Raw genomic sequence first — 20,441 nt, 5'->3', positions numbered from 1 at the left:
GTCAGTCGCCTGAGGCGGGAATTGAACCCGGGTCTCTGGCGCTGCAAGGCAGCAGTGCTAACCACTGTGCCACCGTGCCGCCCACACTCTGACACTCAAGGGGAAAAAGCTCAGCCTATTCAGCTTCTCCCTATAGCTCAAACCCTCCAATCCTAGCAACATCCTTGTCAATCTTTTCTGAATTGTTTCAAGATTAACAACATCTTTCCTATAGCAGGGCGACCAGAACTGAACACAGTATTTCAAAAGTGGCTTCACCAATGTACTGTGCAGCTGTACATGATGTCCTAACTCCTATAATCCATGCACTGACCAATGAAGGCAAATGTGCCAAATGCCTGCTTTACCACCCTACATACCTGTGACTCCACCTTCAAGGAACTATGCTCCTGCACCCCTAGGTCTTTTTGGTTAGCAACACATCCTAAGGCCCAACCATTAACTGTGCAAGTCCTATCCTGGTTTGCCTTAACAAAATGCAACACCTCATATTTAGTTAAATTAAAGTCTATCTGCTACTCCTCAGTCCATTGGCCCATCTGATCACGGTGCAACTGTACTCTGAGGTAAGCTTCTTCACTGCCCACTATATCACCAATTTCCTGGTATAAATTTGTACTTAAGAGTTTATAATGAAGTGGCTGCAAATTTGAGCTTGAAAATAATATTTCATATGGGAAAATTTTGCAGGTACCTCATTTCGCTTTACTAATTCAGACATCTTTTCTTCAAGTGCAGTAATTTCATCTCTGCTTCGGTTTGCAAGCTGATCATATTTTTCTTCTGCTTCTTGCAGTTGTTTCTGCAGAACATGATGCTCTTTCTCAATTCTCAAAATATCACCCTATTGATTAGACCAAGCAACAATGTATTAGTTTTACTGATATCAAATCAGTTTAAGTTCACAGAATATAACATTAAAATTTTGTCCTCCATAGGAAGTGCACTGCACTTTATGTTACTGCCGCTATTGTTCCGACACAGGGTAAATCCTCCTGCTCAATTTAAACTAGTAACACAGAAAAGATTTATCCTGTGCAGCAATCTGTGAAAATTCGAGAGGCCAAGAGCTAGTTAAAGTAAAACGTAACAACGTTATTTCTTAAAGTATAACAGAATAATTAACTAACAACCTTTCTCTAACCTATCTTTTACTTTCCCCTTCTATAATACTAGTCCGATAACCCCCCTGAGTAAGGTTTACCAAAAATTCAAATTTAAAATCCAGCCAGCTATCAAATTTTCTCTTTTTATCTTCCTCTGTAGATGTGCCCTCCAGGTCGGTGTTGACGTTTTTTTCCCTCTGTGCAAACTCCTTCTCCAGACTCCTCCTCACAGAGAGATCTTACTCGCAGCCTGTATCTGTTGGTCTTTTGGCAGTTCTCCTCCAATTGTTCCAGTCTTTTCCCAGTCTTCTACCCCAAAATATTGGATTGTTTCATTGTTTTTTTTAATATTGTCAATATACTAAATTCAAACTTGATTGGAGATTGGTATTTTGGGGTATAATTTAAACTGATTGGCCAGGCAACCCAGCTAATCTAGCAGTTCGACCAAATGTTACATTGTTACCTTACTCAGAACACTTGTTGCTGCATCGGGTAGTTCTGCTGGTTGCCAACTCTCTTAAAAGTACAGTACCCCTTACACCTTCATAACTCTATACTATTATTTTATGGCAAAAGCTCAGGAGCATTAGTTGTGATGGAGCCTAACCATAAAACCTGAGCACATAATTCATGCTGGTATCTCTGTATGACAGAGTCATGACGGAGACATTACTCTTTAGACAATATGAAAACACACCAAACAAAATATCTTTTTCAACCACTTGAAAAGAAGGGAAGTTCTTCTAATATTTAGTCCTCAACTAATATCAGCAACACAGGTTATTAGATTTTAGATTAGATTACAGTGTGGAAACAGGCCCTTTGGCCCAACAAGTCCACACCGACCCGCCGAAGCGAAACCCACCCATACCCCTACATTTACCCCTTACCTAACACTACAGGCAATTTAGCATGGCCAATTCACCTGACCCTGCACATGTTTGGATGGTGGGAGGAAACCGGAGCACCCGGAGGAAACCCACGCAGACACGGGGAGAACGTGCAGACTAGGTTATCTGGTCATTTATCTTATTGCTTTGTTTGTGAGATCATGTTGTGTGCAAACTGGCAACCATGATCAAAAATGAATGTATTAGTCATAAGATGTGTTGGGAAATCACCCAACAATGTGAAACCAAGTACATAAACGCAAATGCGGAAAGTCAGGAGGCATGGGATAGAGGGAAATTTGGCCAATTGGATAGAAAACTGGCTAACCGGTCGAAGTCAGAGAGTGGTAGTAGATGGCAAATATTCAGCCTGGAGCCCAGTTACAAGTGGAGTTCCGCAGGGATCAGTTCTGGGTCCTCTGCTGTTTGTAATTTTTATTAATGACTTGGATGAGGGAGTTGAAGGGTGGGTCAGTAAATTTGCAGATGATACGAAGATTGGTGGAGTTGTGGATAGTGAGGAGGGCTGTTGTCGGCTGCAAAGAGACTTAGATATGATGCAGAGCTGGGCTGAGGAGTGGCAGATGGAGTTCAACCCTGCCAAGTGTGAGGTTGTCCATTTTGGAAAGACAAATAAGAATGCGGAATACAGGGTTAACGGTAGGGTTCTTAGTGAGGTGGAGGAACAGCGGGATCTTGGGGTCTATGTTCATAGATCTTTGAAAGTTGCCACTCAGGTGGATAGAGCTTGTAAGAAGGCCTATGGTGTATTAGCGTTCATTAGCAGAGGGATTGAATTCAAGAGTCGTGAAGTGATGTTGCAACTGTACAGGACTTTGGTTAGGCCACATTTGGAGTACGTGTGCAGTTCTGGTCGCCTCACTTTAGGAAAGATGTGGAAGCTTTGGAGAGGGTGCAGAGAAGATTTATCAGGATGCGCTGCCTGTGGGAGTGGTAGAGTCAGAATCTTTGGTGACCTTTAAGCGGCAATTGGATAGGTACATGGATGGGTGCTTAAGCTAGGACAAATGTTCGGCACAACATCGTGGGCCGAAGGGCCTGTTCTGTGCTGTATTGTTCTATGTTCTAAATGTTTTCTTTCATCGCTTACCTGTTGATTTTCAAATGGCTGTAAAGGATCAGTATTGATGTTGGTATTACATAAAGATTCCTGATGAGCCTACAATAAACAAGACAAATATTTTCAAAATTAAGCACCCAATACATAAATGCTAGTGGAAGATCGTTCATTTCTTTTTCCCCAAAACTGTGAAACTTTTAACTTTCCTCAAAATTTGCATCAGCACAGCATTTCCTAATTTACTGCATCCTCTCTAGTACATTTAATCTCTGTGACCAGGTTCATCTCAGTTTTGGCAATAATTACAAAGTATTTTGTGGTAAATATTTACAATATTTTCCTGTATTATCATTTGGGAATTTGGACTTTTACAATATAGGCAGATGGGTTTTGGTTTCAGTCCTGTGAATCACAGAATCCCTACAATGTGGAAGCAGATCCTTCGGCTTATCGAGTCCACACCGATTGTCTGAAAAGCAGCCCTTTCCAGATCCACACCCCTAACCTATCCTGTAACCCTAATACACTTAACCTGCACATCTTTCAACTGTGGGAGGAAACCGGAGCATCGTGAGGAAAATCCACGCAGACATGGAGAGAACGTGCAAACTCCACACAGACAGTCGGATGAGGGTGGAATCAAACCTGGGTCCCTGACAGTGTGAGGCAGGAGTGCTAACCACTGAGTCACTGTGTCACCATAAAGCAGCTGTTTCCATTTAAAGTCAGCATGTCATTTGGAAAAGTGACCTAAATATATCATTTCCAATGAAGCATTAATAGGATTTAGTAAGTATTTCTGTATATAACTGTGGTGTTAATTGATAAAGTATTTACACTACTGAGTCCATGGGCTACTGGTGGTTTTAGTCTGAGTTCAGTTCAGAAGAATCAAATTTCAGTTTCATGTTAGCAGAATATCAGTTTAACCGCAGAAGAATCAGGTTATCAGTTGAGAAGAACAATTTGTTAGGTTTGTAGAATCTTCATTTGAGAGACGTTGTATATGTTTTCTGGTTGTCAGAACTGAAAGGTGGTTAATGCCATTATAACTGGAAAGAAGTCTTAAAACTCGTTCGGCTGGCGAAGGAGGAGAACTGCAAGGAGTCAGTAAAGAAGGAAATTAAAGTGTTGAGAAAGAAGTTACATTTCTCTGGGACTGAGTATCTGTAAAATATATTGTTGGAAAATAGATTGAATCTATAGGTTTGCCGTTTATGTTAAGATCTTTTCAAATTGACTTATATATTTTGTTTCTTTTTCTCCTTTATGCAATAAACGTGAGTCCTGGCAGACTCAGGTGAATGTGTTTGGTGACTAACAAACATGGTAAACAATTACAAAAACAAAATGTAGATCTGTCAAGCCAGATTTCATTGTGGAATCTTACTTGCCCAGTATTATTATCAACTGAGATCATAACAATCTATGGCACTTAAACAGGGAAATCAGCCCATAGATCCATACCTGTGTTTATGCTCCACAGAGTCCCAACTCATCCTGTCTTACCTAACATTATCAATATTATCTTCTCAGTTCCCATCTACCTTGTATTTACCTAGTTTGCCTTAAATACGTGTAAACAGCCTTATGGTAACAAGATCCACATTCTAACCACTGACTAAATAATTCTCTTCTGAATTCCTTATTAGATCTATTAGTGACCATCTTACATTTGTGATCCTTGTCCCGGTTTTACCTGCAAGAGATATATCTTTTTAACGGCTATCCAATCTAATCCTTTCATAATCTTAAAGGCCTCTAGAGAAAAGAGCTGCACTTCATTTAACAACTTTCCTGATAGGTATGACTTCTGTTTTGGTTCCTTTCCAGTAAATATTTTTCCCTCTCCAGTAACTCTATGCCCTGTTCATAATATGAAACCCAAAATCCTCAGAGCACAGCCTGCCAACTGTAAACAAACTTATTACTCCTTTGCAATTCTATTTCTGTATACATGAAATGATATTTAATGATATGTCTGGTTCCTCAAATTATCTCCTACGTTTAGAAACTATTTCTCCAAGTAGCATGTGGCCTTCTTATTGTGCAGAGAAAATATTATCTCACTCTTAATGTGTGAAAATAAGAAACCGCCATCATGAAACAAGCTGATCTACACATATTTTAAAAATATTTTTAAAGACAAACATTCTTTTGTCGTTTGTTTGGAAACATGCGCTATTTGGGTTAAAAGGTCCTTTTAAATTGGCAGCCAGTCTTGCTTCTTTTCTGTGCAAATAACTAAAGTAGTAATATATTTCTTGCCTCACAGTGATCAGAACTGATCAATGTATACCAAATAAAGAACAGTCTCCTAGTTAATTTTTTTTCTGTATTATATTTTCAATTGTTTTATCTTACAACCCCTACCATCACTCCCCCGCCTGTTTCATTTATGACATTCTTATGGTGACCCAGAGAAGTTTGCATTTAGTGTCAAATCTAAATTGCTGTTTGTCCATCATTTAATTCCCAGTTACATTAAAATTCCTTACTATGTTCCTTTCTTTAGCTGCAGTTTCTTTTAAATTTGGGCACTTCAAAACACATCTTCTAACTCTTTCTACCGCTCCTCACCCCCACTTAATCTCCCACTCGTCCTCTCACCACATCAAAGGATCTGGTCCCAATGAAATCAGTGAAGTTTATCGAGCCATGACATATGTTGGCCAGGTCTTGCATCAGAGTATGGATTAATATCCAATGATTTACATATTATTGTTGAAATATTAATTCCTAGTGCAGTACAATGTAAATACTTAATTTCACTTAATGAACTTGTAACTGATGGACATGATAGAGGTGATGATAAATACTCAGCCAGTTCTTTCCTTCCCATGTAACCATACAGAAAATGCTGGCTATAAAGTTACATTGATGTGATAACATTTGATTTCTGTTCCATTATAATGAATTGACTATTTTGGAATGCCAAGTTACGTTCTATAATGATTTTATCCCTGGACTTAATACCTTAAAAAAAATTAAAGCCTCTAACAAAAACTCAACTAGCTACTTCAGGTTTGGTTTTCCTCAGAAACTTGATTTACCATCTCTGAATCTGATGTTAAATAACTGGGATGTTTATTTCCTTACTCCCAACTCCTCCTTTAATGAAGACTGAATTATGGTTCACAGAAAGCATGCAGAACTAACAGTTACAATTACCAACAATGAAATCTACACATAATTATCCTTACCTGTACTGCAATAGTCCTTAGCAATGGACCTCGTTTAATTTCATGCTTATTGTAACTTGTATCAGGCTCGCTGCTGTTTATTTTGCTTGATGCACCATTAGTATCTTCATGTTTAAAATTGCTCTGAGGCATTTCTTCAAGTGCACCCATTACTGTTGTATTAGCACTAGATGACAGTCTCATATGTTCCATTTCATTTGCCATGGGGTTACATCCTCCATCAGAATTGAGAGAATTAAACTGATAATTATAATTAGTAAAAGATAGATTTGAAAAATTAGGGATTGCTTGTGGTATATCAGAAGGTATATGAGTGGATGATACATCATTGCAGAATGTTGGATTAGAAGATGATTGAGCAGCAGGAGCGTTTAAGTAATGATCAGTGAGTGAATTGCTAGTCACCGAATTATGATTCAATAAGCTCATATCTGAGCTATGAATATCTGGTCTTGCATCAGAATATGGATTAATATTCATATACATATTATCTGTTGAAAGATTAATTTGTACTTCAGTATCATAATGTATATGCTGATTAGGGTTTTGTATTTCACTTAGTGAACTTGTAACTGATGGACATGATAAAGATGATTGATGAAAAGACACAGGTTTAAATTCCTTAGCGGTGGGGTTGAGATGAGCCATTGGACGTAGGCTTTCATTAGAAACTTCATCTGAGTTAATCTCGGATTCTTCAGCGCCTCTTGCTGCTGCTTTTTCATTTATAGCCAAGCTCTTCAATTGTACTGCATGCTTCATCAGTCCTATCAGATTGTTAATCACCACAAATCGCAGTGATTCCATAAGGAATGATTTCAAGCCACCTGTCTTTCGCACCAGCTCTTGGGCCTCTGGTGGGAAGTTTTCGAATTCTCCAACTAACATCGGGTTATCAATTTCCATTGGACCATGTTCATTCAGAATTTGAGCAAAGTAACTAGGAAAAAATAAGAATGGGGAGTTGAAAGCAGGGTGGAAAAAAAACCTCTCAGTAATTTTAAACCAGAAACATTGATATTGGTTAAATACTAGTACAAGAGACATGAATTAATAATAAAAACAAGTCAATAACCAAAATGTAGGGTAATATTTCAGGGATACTCCATCCGAACCCAGCCCAATTTAAAACATTTCTTTTCGCATTTGACTATCAACCGATCTATTGTACATTGCTAGCATTTTCTATTTTAAAAAATCAGCATTTTATGTTTTCTTTCACCATTTTATGCATCACTATAATTTAAATACAGTTATAATAAATTTTTTTCAAATGGCGACCCATTTAATTTAATCGATATCCAATGAGCAAACTGGATAACCTAAAATAGTGCAAGTGCATCCTGTTTAGGTTATGGCCTAAGAATGAATTGAAAAAGAAAGGGCAGATTGCTGCAGTGTCTTGATTCACTGAACATCCTGTTGTGCGCAGGCTCAATTTAACAGCTGATGTTACAGTATCACAGAGGTTACTGATGAAGAATCGTTTACTGCTACTTGTCTGTTTCCATGCTGTACATCTCTATGACTCAATGACTCTAACTACTTCTCTTGGAATGCTGGTTTACAATTGCACAATTCAAAATACTGTGATAAAAATAAATTAGTCTTGTATAACTTTAAACAACAAATTACAGATCATTTATCCTGAATATGTGGTGTCATGCTGGGAATAGTTTCATTCGTGATGGCTGCTTTCCACTAACTCACCAAAGTAGCTTGAGGGGAGGTGATGACATAGTGGTAATGTCACTGGACTAGCAAGCCAGAATTCCAGTTTAAAATTCTGGGTGCATACGTTCAAATCCCACCATGGCAGATGGTGATATATGGATGGAAATTTCAAACTGAATATTAAAAGTCTGGAATAAGAAGAGTTTATCCCCTAGGACTAGGTAACCACTGACGATTGTCATTAAAACCCATCAGGTTCACTAACATCCTTTTTGAAAGGAAATCGGCTATCCTTAATGAGTTGTGCCGACATGTGATTCCAGACTCAGAATGAGAAAGTCTCCAGCATGCAGGGTGAAGTCACCTGCTGCTTTTCCACTGAACTACTAGGAAAGTCTGGCTTAGAAAATGCAAAACACAAGAATATATCTCAATAGCATCACCTAAACATATAAATAGAAAGCGGGTCACTAACACCAGTGCTTCACTGATGATGTTACCTAGTATGGCGATGAACCATATGAAAATGAACCTTCCAGCTCAGTGAGCAAATTTACATCCTGAACCTCAACCTGAGCTACAAATCTTCTCAAAACTCGCTAACTGATATGAACACTGCATCTATTTGCAAGGCTAAACTCAAGCATAAAATGGGTGCTCAACAGCACTGCAATCTAAAATAATACAATTAATAAAAAAAAGTTTGACTCAAAATTATGCTAAATGATGCTTAATTATGGTATTAATACAAAGAATATTAGTGGATTTTAGAAACACAGCATAGGTGACTACACTATTTGTGTCATTTTGCTTCTTGCTCCATCCAGGGAATAATATAAATCCATACTTACTCATACAGGCTTTCACGTGTTGGGTCTGGATTATTGTCTAGGACCCGCTGGTAATGATTGCCATATACTTGAGAATCGTAACTATCTTCAAAATTCTCAAGCTGAACACGAAGGTGTTCTGGTACCGTAAAAGGAACTGCAGAGCTCATTTGTGTACTATAGAAGAGAATCACCAAAACAGATTAATACATCAGATACACGGTCAATAAAATCTTAGTAAGATATTTTAATGGTTTCACATTCAATTCTGCAAATGTAATAGCTTCAATTTCTATATTATACCCACCTGAAATGCATCATTTTATTTTTCCCTTCTAACTTCAAGCCAGCTGGAAACAATATTTATAAGCTAAATAACAATTAAGTAGTGCTGGTATGAGTTATTTCAGCTGATGAATTAAGAACACAGTAGTTGGCACACACTATAATCTCACAGAAACTCAATAAAAGTTGAGCTGTTTTCCTGGTATGAGGTTTTCCTGTTTTATTTCCTTCCAAAATTAGTCTTTTCCACTCCAATTGCACTGAAAACACTGAATCGCAATGGAACCAAGGATCATTGAATCCTTATTTTTTTTCATCTTATGACCATGGATTTCATTGTCAAAGAACATCTATCCAAAACAATTGCTATACCTTTTAAATGGAATGACACAAAGGTAGGTGGAGTGATAAGCAGTGTTGAGGAAGCAGGAGACTGGAGAAGGATGTGGGCAGGCTATATGAATGGGAAGAGAAGTGGCAGATGAAATACAATGTGGGAAAATGTGAGGTTATGCAGTTTGGTAAGAAGAAGAGGTATTGGCTATTTTTTAAAACAAGAAAGGATTTGGAAAGCTGAAGTACAAAAGGAGTCTAGTTTTGAATTCCCTTAAGATTAACAGACAGGTTCATTTGGCAGTTAGCAAAGCAAGTGTAATGCGAGCATTCATTTCATGAGGGCTAAAATGTAAGAGCAGGGATGTACTGCTGAGGTGGTACAAGGCTCCGGTCAGACTGCATTTGGAATTCTGAGAGATGTTTGGGCTCCATATCTAACGAAGGATGTGTTGTCCTTGGAGGCAGTCCAGAGAAGGTTCAGAAGAATAATCCCAGCAATGAAGAGCTTGTCATATAAGGAATGGGTGGTATGGTGGCTCAGTGGTTAGCACTGCTGCCTCACAGTGCCAAGAATCCGTGTCAATTCCACCCTCGAGTAACTGTCTGTGCAGAGTTTGCACGTTCTCCCAGTGTCTGCGTGGGTTTCCTCTGGGTGCTCCAGCTTCCTCTCACAATCCAAAGATGTGCAGGATACGTGAATTGGCCATGCTAAATTGTCCCAGTGTTCAGGGATGTATAGGTTAGGTGAATTAGTCAAGGGTAAATGTAGGGGGATGGGTCTGAGTGGGTTACTCTTCAGAGGTTCAGTGTGGACTGGTTGGGCTGAAGGGCCTGTGTCCACACTGTAGGGATTCTACAGTTGAAGACTGTGGGTCTGTGCTTGATGGAGTTTAGAAGAATGAGGAGGGAATCTGATTGAATCTTAAAAGTACTTACAGGCCTGGATAGAATGGACATGGAGAAGACATTCCCAATAGCAGGAGAGACTAGGAGCCATGGGCACAACCTCAGAATGAAGGGATGACCCTTTAGAACTGAGATGAGAAGAAATTTCTTCCACCAGAGGATGGTGAATCTGCAGAACTCATTGCCGCAGAAGGCTGTAGAGGCCAAGTCATTGAGTGTATTTAAGACAGAGATAGATAGGTTATTGATTTTTTAAAAAATCATTCATCGTTTGGCTGGCCAGTATTTATTGCCATCCCTAGATGCCCTTGAGAAAGTGGTGGTGAGCTACTGTCTTGAACTGCTGTAGCCCTTGTGCTGTAGGTCGACCCACAATGCCCTTAGGGAGGGAATTCCAGGATTTTGACCCAGTGACAATGAAGGAATAGCGATATATTTCCAAGTCAGGAGGTAAGTAACTTAGAGATGAACTTGCAAGTGATGGAGTGCCCATGTATCTGCTGGCTTTTTCCTTTTAGATGTAAGTGGTCGTGGGTGTGATGATACTGCTTCTTTAACAAGCTTATGTTGCCCTTGGTTTAATTTCAGGTCATAAAAACATAGGTTCCAAAAAGTCTAAGTTTGAAGGGTTTTGAGGGTCACTTTGATTGGAGCTACCAGATACTGCCTTGGGTAAAAGGCTTCCAAGTTTCAAATAAAAAATGAATGGAATGTGGCCAATTCTCCCAGCTCAGCTTTTCTCTGTCTGATTTGATGTTTACCTGTCTGGCTATTCACTGAAAGTAGTCAGGCCGTGTTGTGAAGCTGCTGGACCCAAAGAAGCAGGTCCATGCTGATCCTCCCGCTCTGACCTCTCTCCTGTAAGACCCTGTGTTTGATTTTACCTTTTGTGCCATGGGGTGTTTATGGGGATTGTTGCAAATATTGGGAACAGCATCATTAAGTTGGTAGAATTTGCTGGGTTCTCGGATAGGTTAAGTTATTCTGTATTCTATTTTCTTTTGTTTGTGTTTTATTTGGTAATCTTGTAGATAAATTCTCTGTTTTGTTCAGAGCTAAGTGGTTTGACCAGCTGCATCCCTCCTGGAATATCCACATTACACCTGCTTAAAACAACGAGAAAGGTTAGGGTCTGGGCTACTTTCTTGAAATGTTTTGAGGTGCTCTGGCCTGGTCCATAACAGTGTCTTTGGAAAGTGTTGTATAAGAATCTTTGGTGAATTTCTGCAGTGCATCTTGTGGATATGGTGCCAATCAAGCAGGCTTTATCCTCGATGTCGTCAAGCTTCATAAGCATTGTTGCAACTGCACCCATCCAGGCAAATCATAGTCATACAGCACGGAAAGATGCCCTTCAGCCCAACCCATTAAAGCCAACCAGTTCTCCTAAACTGAACTAGTCCCATTTGCCTGCATTTGGTCCATACCCCTCTGAACCTTTCTTATCCATATCCAAATTTCTTTTAAATGTAACTGCACCACCTATACTACCTCCTCTGGCAGCTCATTCTATACACGCACCACTCTCTGTGTGAAAAAGTTGCTCCTCAGGCCCTTTTTAAATCTTTATTCTCTCACCTTAAACCTATGCCCTCCAGTGCTGGACTCCCCTGCCCTGGGGAAAAGATCTAAACTATTCACCCTATCTATGCCCCTCATGATTTTATGAGCCTTTGTAAGGTCACCTCTCAGCCTCCTAGGCTGGGAATTCTTTCCCTGGAGGATATCAGCCTCTTTTTATAACTCAAATCTTCTAGTCTCGGTAACATCTTTGTAAATCTATTTTTGCACCCTTCAGAGTTGCAATAACATCCTTTAGCAGGGTGACCAGAATTGTACCCAGTACTCCAAATGTGGCCTTCACAATGTCTTGTACAACCGCAACATAATGCCCCCAACTCCTGTAAACAATGCTCTGATCGATGAAGGCAAGCATGCCAAATGCCATCTTCACCACCCTGTCTATCTGTGACGCTATTTTCAAGGAACTATGTACCTGAACCCCTAGATCTCTCTGTTCGACAACACTCCCCACGGCTCTACTATTAACTGTGTAAGTCCTGGTTTGCCAAACCAAAATGCAATACCTTGCATTTATCTAAATTAAACTCCATCTGCCCTGCCTCAGCCAACTGGCCTAGTTCATCAAGGTCCCGTTATACCCTTAGATAACTTTCTTCACTGTCTTCTATACCACCAATTTCAGTGTCATCTGCAAACTTACTCAGCATATGTCATATATACTCATCCAAATCATTTACAGAAATGACGAACAACAGTGGACCCTGTACCAATTCCTGTTGCACACTGCTGGTCACATGCCTCTAATCTCAGCAACGATCCTCTACCACTACCCTCTGTCAACTACCGTCAATTTTGTATCCAATTGGAGAGTTCTCCCTAGATCCCATGTAATCTAACTCTACTTACCAATGTGGAATATTCCATCAAACTCCTGATTTATGGACAGGCTAGAGGAAGTCAGGAGGGGAGTTACTCACCACAGTATTCCTAGCTTCTGACTTGCTGCCATAGCCACTGCATTTATGTGGAGAGTCCATTTGAGTTTCTGGTCATTGTTACCCCCAAGGACATTGATATTGTTGTCAGTAATTGGGAACATAATTGAATATCAAGGTGCAGTGGTTATATTGTCTGTCATTGTCATTGCTTTGCATTTGTAGGGTGTGAATGTTACTTGTCATTTGTGAGCCCAAGTCTATGTATTGTTCAGATCGCATTGCATTTGAACATGGACCGCTTCAGTATCTGAGGAGTTAGGGATGGCGCTGAACATGATGCAATCATTGGCGAACATCCCCACTCACCTTATGATAGATGGAAGATCATTGATGAAGCAGCTGAAGATGGTTGGGCCTATGACACCACCCTGAGGAACTCCTGCAGAGATGTCCTGGAGCTGAGGTGATTAACCTCCAAAACCCACAACCATCTTCATGTGTGCCAGATACAATTCCAACCATAACAGTTAGGGGAGATCAAGGATTAAAGGCAGGAGAATGGGGTCGAGAAAATGTCAGGCATGACTGAATGGCAGATCAGACATGATAGACCAAATGGCCTAATTCTGCTCCAATATCTTATAGAATTAAAGGGAAATAAGGATCTGATGTAATCCAATAAAGGTGGTGCAATAAATAAGGTGTTATACCAATGGGCTGACAAAGACAAAAAATCATTAAACCATCTTACCATCTTCCTTTTTTCCCCCCAATCAAATAATGAAGTTCACTGATCTTATGCATGGAGCTCAACAAGCTATTTTAAAACAACTTTAAATGTTTAATTTAATTAAAAAGTCAATAATTCATTTGAACTATTTACTGAAATTGGAACACCTCCAATCAGGAACAAATCTGATTCACAGTATACGTTTTTTCTTGCTGCAGAAATTGGTTCTTGAAATACTACAGAATTCCAGAAAATCACAGCATGTGGGAATATTGATAAAACATTCACATACAGTACTGCATTATGAGGCATTTTTGGTACCAAAATACCAATTAAGTTTAATCACAACAAACGATTTATTTACAGCAGTAAAAACAAACTCTTTATAAAAAGACAAACCTACCCTGCCATGTGGTTAGATGTCCAGTAGCATGACAGGGTCTGATTCTCAGACCAGGAAAGGTAATGGTTCAGTGACTCAAAATGTTGCCAGGAATGGAGGATTTGAGCTATAGGGAGAAGTTGAATAGGCTGGGGCTGTTTTCCCTGGAGCATTGGAGGCTGAGGGGTGACCTTATAGAGGTTTATAAAATCATGAGGGGCGTGATAGGATAAATAGACAAAGCTTTTTTTCCTGGGGTAGGGAAGTCCAGAGCTAGAGGGCATAGGTTTAGGGTGAGAAGGGAAAGATATAAAAGATACCTAACAGGCATCTTTTTCACACAGAGGGTGGTACGTGTATGGAATGAGCTGCCAGAGGAAGTGGTGGAGGCTAGTACAATTGCAACACTTAAAAGGCATCTGACTGGGTATATGCATAGGAAGGGTTTGGAGGGATTTGGGCCAGGTGCAGGCAGGTGGGACTAGATTGGGTTGGGATATTGGGTCGGCATGGACGAGTTTGACCGAAGGGTCTGTTTCCGTGCTCTACATCTCTATGACTCTAGTTGTTGAGAAGTGTGGTGCTGGAAAAACACAGCAGGGGAGGCAGCATCCGAGGAGCAGCAGAATCAACGTTTCGGGCTTAAGCCCTTCTTCAGGAATGTCCTCACTTTCTCCTAGTTGATCTCTATGATTCTAAGCTGGGACATTTAGCATTTGTTAAGACTGACTCCAGGGCCATCTGGTTAGGAAAAGGCAATCAGTTTCCACTATCAATTTCTACCAGGTAAGAAATATGGCTGCCAACTCACTCAAGGTTCACACATAAATCCCACCCACTTATATCAGGTACTAGAAAGTTCACTAGGAACCTTGGTATGTGAGGGTGGCTGGGGCAGGAAACAAACCTTGATTGTGCACCATTAAAGTTTAATTACAATGGACACAAAATAGTCAGGCATATTATAAAAAATTTCAGAGAATGATGATGTTAGGAGCAGGTTAACAATTTTATTACAATTTAGCATGCTCACAAAAGTTCACATATTTATCAGAAACGTATTAGTTAACTTCAGTACTTGAGTTGAAAGTTATTATTTTGGCAGGAAATCAACAAAAGCAATACTTCAGGGAAATAATATAATTTTCATATAAAGTTAACAGAGGATCTATATATTGCTGCAGGGTTCAATAGAATTGTTTTGAGATTCACATATTCTTTCTCAAGTAATTAAGTAACCATTTTCATCATTATTTCTGCCTTATTTGGCTAAAGAAAGCCAAGTGTATCAAAGAAGTGACAATTCTTTTAAAATTAAAAATTCCTGGAATTTAGCTTCAAGCGAAGCCACAAGTATATTACTATCAACACCAATGAAAAGCTGCCTAAATAACTGTATATCTATATTGTCAGAAAACAGAACTTCCTTACTGCTTCATTTTATTGGAGTACATCTGACTCATTCATTTCCATTTAATTCCATTTATAAGCTACAGCTTTTTTTAAGCTAAATATTTCTTTACATCTTAATGCTTAGTGTTGCTATGTGAACCTGTCTTTAGATAAAGCATGCTTCGGTGATACTCCCTCAAACTTCCAGGAACACCTAAGAGGGGCAATATTCCTCTTAAGCTAATTCTCTTACTTAGTAATACTGTACATGAATATTGCTTAAAAGAGAGACATGTCACCAAAAACTTCCTTCTTGCATTCATCATGACAAAGTCAAGAAATCCAAATTTCAAATGAGAATTATATCAAAAGAGAAAAGGGCGCTGATCAGTTTTGAAAGCCGACTGATTAGCTGATGCATTGCCAAAAAGAATGCAATGGGGCAGAATAGACTCCCCAAGCTCCAGGGTAATGCAAAAAAGGGTCATGGGCTACCTCCCAATTATTGACGGATTGGCCAAAGCTATTGATTCTATCATAGTGACAGAGTACAGACCATACACAACTAGCTTGCAGGTATAAACCCAAAATAAAATTTAATTGCTCGATGTGATTCTGCCAAAGTGAAGGACTTGCTGAACAATCCTAAATATGCTAATAGTCACTCTAACAATCAAATTAAGGCAGTCATTTGAGCTTGAAACATTTAAGTTTGCTACTGTTCTTTGCAAACAAACAGAATTATTTTCAAGCCTTACGCCTTTTTCTGAATTCCTGGGAGCTTTGCTTTCTGCTTGGCAGCATTTCGCCAATTAGTTTACTTGCCTGTATTGTATACTGATGTGGCCATTTGAAAATTGGCATTTCTGAAACTATCCAAACTACTGCAAGACAAAGCACTTTGGCAACATATTTTTGTTATTCTTACTTGCAGGTGTGCTGTTTTACTGGGAATACTTACAAGATGCCATCATCGGAGAATATTTCATCATCATCCTCCTCACGGGCTCCAGTTCTGACTGACCCAGACAGAAGGAGAAAAGGCTGAGAAGCAAAATTAAGTGTGAATAAAAACACAAGTTTAGAGTCTGCACAGTTATGAAAAACACAGCAAAAAGAGTATTTGTAATCTTGTTTCATTATGGCTTAAGGCTGGGTAGAACAGTTTGGATTTTAATCCTTTCCGTAATCCTAAAGAATCTTTGATGGGAATTTTCTCTCATGGAATATTAGGCAGAAAGCATCATAATATCATAAATCTTGTCATGAAAGCAGATCAATTTGAAAACGTAGAAGATAGGAGCAGGAGGAGGCCATTCAGCCCTTCGAGCTTCCTCTGCCATTTGTCACAATCATGGCTGATCATCCAACTCAATAGCCTAATCCTGCATTCTCCCCATAACCTTGGATCCCATTCACCTCTAGTGCTATATCTAGCCACTTCTTGAATATATTCAATGTCTTGGTATCAACTACTTCCTGTGGTGATAAATTCTACAGGTTCACCATTTTTTGGGTGAAGAAATGTCTCATCTCTGTCTTAAATGTTTACCCTAATCCTCAGACTGTGACCCTTGATTCTAGACACACCCACCAACGGGAACATCCTCCCAGCATCCACGATATTTAGTCCTGTTACAATATTTTAAGTTTGTATGAGATCCCCCTCTCACATACATCTGAACTCCAGCGAAAACAATCTTATCCTAGTTAATCTCTCATGCATCAGTCTCGCCATCCCCAGAATCAGCCTGGTAAACCTTTGCTGCACTCCCTCGTGAGCAATACCATCCTTCCTCAGAAAAAGAGACCAAAACTGCACACAATATTCTAGGTGTGGCCTCACCAAGGCCTGTACAATAGTCCACAAAACAACAGGACTAGCTCAGAACCACAGCAACCTCCATTTCTCTTTCACCCATTCCCAGCATTTTGATACACAAAAACATCTTGGTTTGAATCTTTTCCAAATTATTCCACCGACTACATTACAACAGCAGTTACTCAATCTCATCTTTAGGTGTTTTTGAGACTCTTGCATTGCTCTTCATCAACACCCCCCTTTTCTGTAAACACACTATTTCGAGTTACCCCTGAAAAGACTGTTAATTTTCTTACAATTGCACTTGCAAAATCCAAATTATCTACCTTTGACCTCCAGTCATCCCAAACTTTCTGTAATATTAAAACCATTATATTCTTACTCACTCTTACTGTTCCAGATTATGACCGTCAACTTCACTTCCTTAAATCCAAGAGACTGGGACTTAATCAGATGTGGCATGCAACTGAGCCTGTCCATGAGATCTTACTCCTCTTTTGACCCTCTTTCCAATAAATTACAGGTCATTCAGTTCTCATTTATAACTGACACTATTAACGGTTCAATTTCTTTAAGTCCTGCTCCCGCGCCCTCAAATCTATCGCCATCCACTCCTTCACCCTTGCAAACTATCTCCCTTTTCTCTCCAAATCTCTTCAACACATTATTGCCTCTGAAATCCACTTTTATCTTTTTGGAACTTTATATCCGAATCTCTCTGTTCTGGTTTCCATACCACTAATGAAGTAAACTGGCTCTTAACAGAATAAAAAATTATATCTTCATTGATTGAGACAAAAGTAAACAATCCTTTCCTGGCATTCCTGGATGTGTCTGCAGATTGTAACATGGATAACTATACCATTCTTCTCCAACGCCATTCAACTGTCATTCAGCCAGGTAAGACTTCACTTGCCTGGTTCTAAGTCTTATCTAATCATAGTCAGAGAATTACCTGTTATGTTTCCTTTCCACATTCCAGCACTATTACCTCTGGTACTTCCCAAATATCTATCCGAGTCCCTCTCCATTTCCCATCTACAACTTTCTTCTTGCCAACATCATCTCAAATCAGATTCCACATACATGCTGATGACATCATATTCAATGATCCCACCATTGTCTCCAAAAACTCAGACTGCTTATCTGACATCTACCAGCAGAAGGGCTGAAACTAAGTGCAATAAATTTTGAGTTATCTGGACCGGGTGGTGCACTTGGATAAACTGCAGAATTGGGCTGAGAGGTGGCAAAAAGAGATCAATGCAGATAAATGTGAGGTGATTCACTTTGGGTAGAATAACAGGAAGGCAGAATACTGGGTCAATGGAAAGATTCTTGGTAGTGTGGATGTGCAGAGGGATCTTGGAGTCCATGTACATACATTCCTGAAAGTTGCCATCCAGGTTGATAGTGCTGTTAAGAAGGCATACGGTGTGTTAAGTTTTATTGGTAGACGGATTGAATTCCAGAGCCGTAACGTCATGCTAGCGTGGCCGCACTTGGAATATTGTTTGCAATTCTAATCGCTCCATTACAGGAAGGATGTGGAAGCATTGGAAATGGTGCAGAGGAGATTTACCAGGATGTTGCCTGGTCTGGAGGGAAGCTCTTATGAGGAAAGGCTGAGAGACCTGGGTCTGTTCTCATTGGAAAGAAGAAGGCTAAGAGGGGATTTGATAGAGACATACAAGATGATCAGTGGATTAGATAGGGTAGATAGTGAAAGTCTTTTTTCTAGGATGATAACGTCAGCTTGTATGAGGGGGCATAACTACAAATTGAGAGGTGATAGATTTAAGACAGATGTCAGAGGAAGGTTCTTTACTCAGAGTGGTAAGGGCGTGGAATGCCCTGCCTGTCAATGTAGTTAACTCAGCCACATTGGGGAGATTAAACAATCCTCAGATAAGCACATGGGTGATGATAGGATAGTGTAGGGGGATGGGTTGAGATTAGTTCACAGGTCGGCCCAACATAGAGGACCGAAAGGCCTGTTCTGCGCTGTATTGTATTTGTTTTATGTTCTATAGGTTTAGGGTGAGAGGGGAAAGATATAAAAGAGATCTAATGGGCAATTTTTTCACGCACCATGTGGTACGTGTATGAAATGAGCTGCCAGAGGAAGTGGTGGAGGCTAGTACAATTGCAACATTTAAAAGGCATCTGGATGGGTATATGAATAGGAAGGGTTTGGACGGATATGGGCTGGGTGCTGGCAGGTGGGACTAGTTTGGGTTGGGATCTCTGGTCAGCATGGATGAGTTAGACCAAAGCGTCTGTTTCCGTGCTCTACAACTCTATGACTCTATCTGTATTTTATGTCGTAACTTTGATTTTTAAGGTTTTGGCAAGGGCTTTAGCATCTGCAGTTTTGTTGTTTACCTGGGTGCAAATGAGCTCCCATGGATTTCACATGGAATACTGCATTTTGTAAGCTGGCAACAGATTAAAAGCTGCTTCTCGCAAGTACTAGAAAATGCCAGTGGATGGAGCATTTCAATTTGAAAGGAGATGAATAACACTGGACAAAGAGTGGGCAGGAAATAACTACAATATTACTAGAGAAGAAATGCTCGGGAAATTAATGGGGACTAATGACCAATAAATCCTTGAGACCTGGGATATTAAACAAAGTATGTACAGAGACAGTGGAGGTATTTGGTAGTAATCTTTCAGGAATCCTTAGATTCTGGTAAAGTCTCAGAGGATTGGAAAACTGCCAGTAATAACACATTTACTTTAAAAAAAGGAGACAAAAAAGGTAATTATATGCCAGCTGCTTAATGCCTTTTATTGGGAAAATATTTGAGTCTATGACAAAGGATGTTATAACAGAGCATTTAGAATTACATAGTGTGATCAAACAGAATCAGCATGGCTTCATGAAGGGTAGGTCATGCCTGACAAATTAATAGAATTCTCTGAGGAGCTAACAAGCAGGATAGATGAAGTAGAAACCCTGGATATAATAAATTTGGATTTTCAGAAGGCTTTTAATAATGTATCACACATTAGGCTAATTAATAACAGTCCATAGTGTTGGAGGTAATACATTAGCATGGATAGAGGATTGGCTGTCTAAGAGAAAACAGAGTTAGTAAAAGAGGGACATTTCAGAACTGCAACTAGTGGAGTGCCACAGTAATCAATGTTGGGCCTACATATATTAATGATTTGGAACAGAAAAGTGAAGGTACTATCATGAAGTATGTGGCTAAAGCAAAAATAGATGGTACAGCAAGTGATGAGGGGAAGTGTGTCTACTTCAATGCCAGAAGTATCCAGATTAAGGTAGGTGAGCTTGAGGCATGGATAGATACCTGGGACTTCAATGTG

General features: G+C 39.6%; 1 protein-coding gene across 4 annotated transcripts in view; it reads right to left on the bottom strand.

The window, feature by feature from the left end:
* The window catches only part of ttc3 (tetratricopeptide repeat domain 3), a 115,640-nt gene that overhangs the window by 20,527 nt on the left and 74,672 nt on the right, over positions 1-20,441 (bottom strand). For all 4 annotated transcript variants that reach the window (XM_087992505.1, XM_087992503.1, XM_087992502.1 and 1 more), the window contains exons 28-32: positions 16,242-16,324; positions 8,809-8,964; positions 6,284-7,223; positions 3,111-3,179; positions 695-844 (exon numbers count right to left, since the gene is read on the bottom strand). In XM_087992505.1, the coding sequence (XP_087848631.1) occupies positions 695-844; positions 3,111-3,179; positions 6,284-7,223; positions 8,809-8,964; positions 16,242-16,324 (1,398 nt within the window). The remainder of the gene's footprint in view (positions 1-694; positions 845-3,110; positions 3,180-6,283; positions 7,224-8,808; positions 8,965-16,241; positions 16,325-20,441) is intronic.

Source organism: Chiloscyllium plagiosum, unplaced genomic scaffold (genome assembly GCF_037043375.1).
Source record: "Chiloscyllium plagiosum isolate Xiang-an unplaced genomic scaffold, Cpla_swu_hap1 HiC_scaffold_12, whole genome shotgun sequence".
Lineage (NCBI taxonomy): Eukaryota > Metazoa > Chordata > Chondrichthyes > Orectolobiformes > Hemiscylliidae > Chiloscyllium > Chiloscyllium plagiosum.
This window is presented reverse-complemented; position numbering and strand designations above follow the sequence as displayed.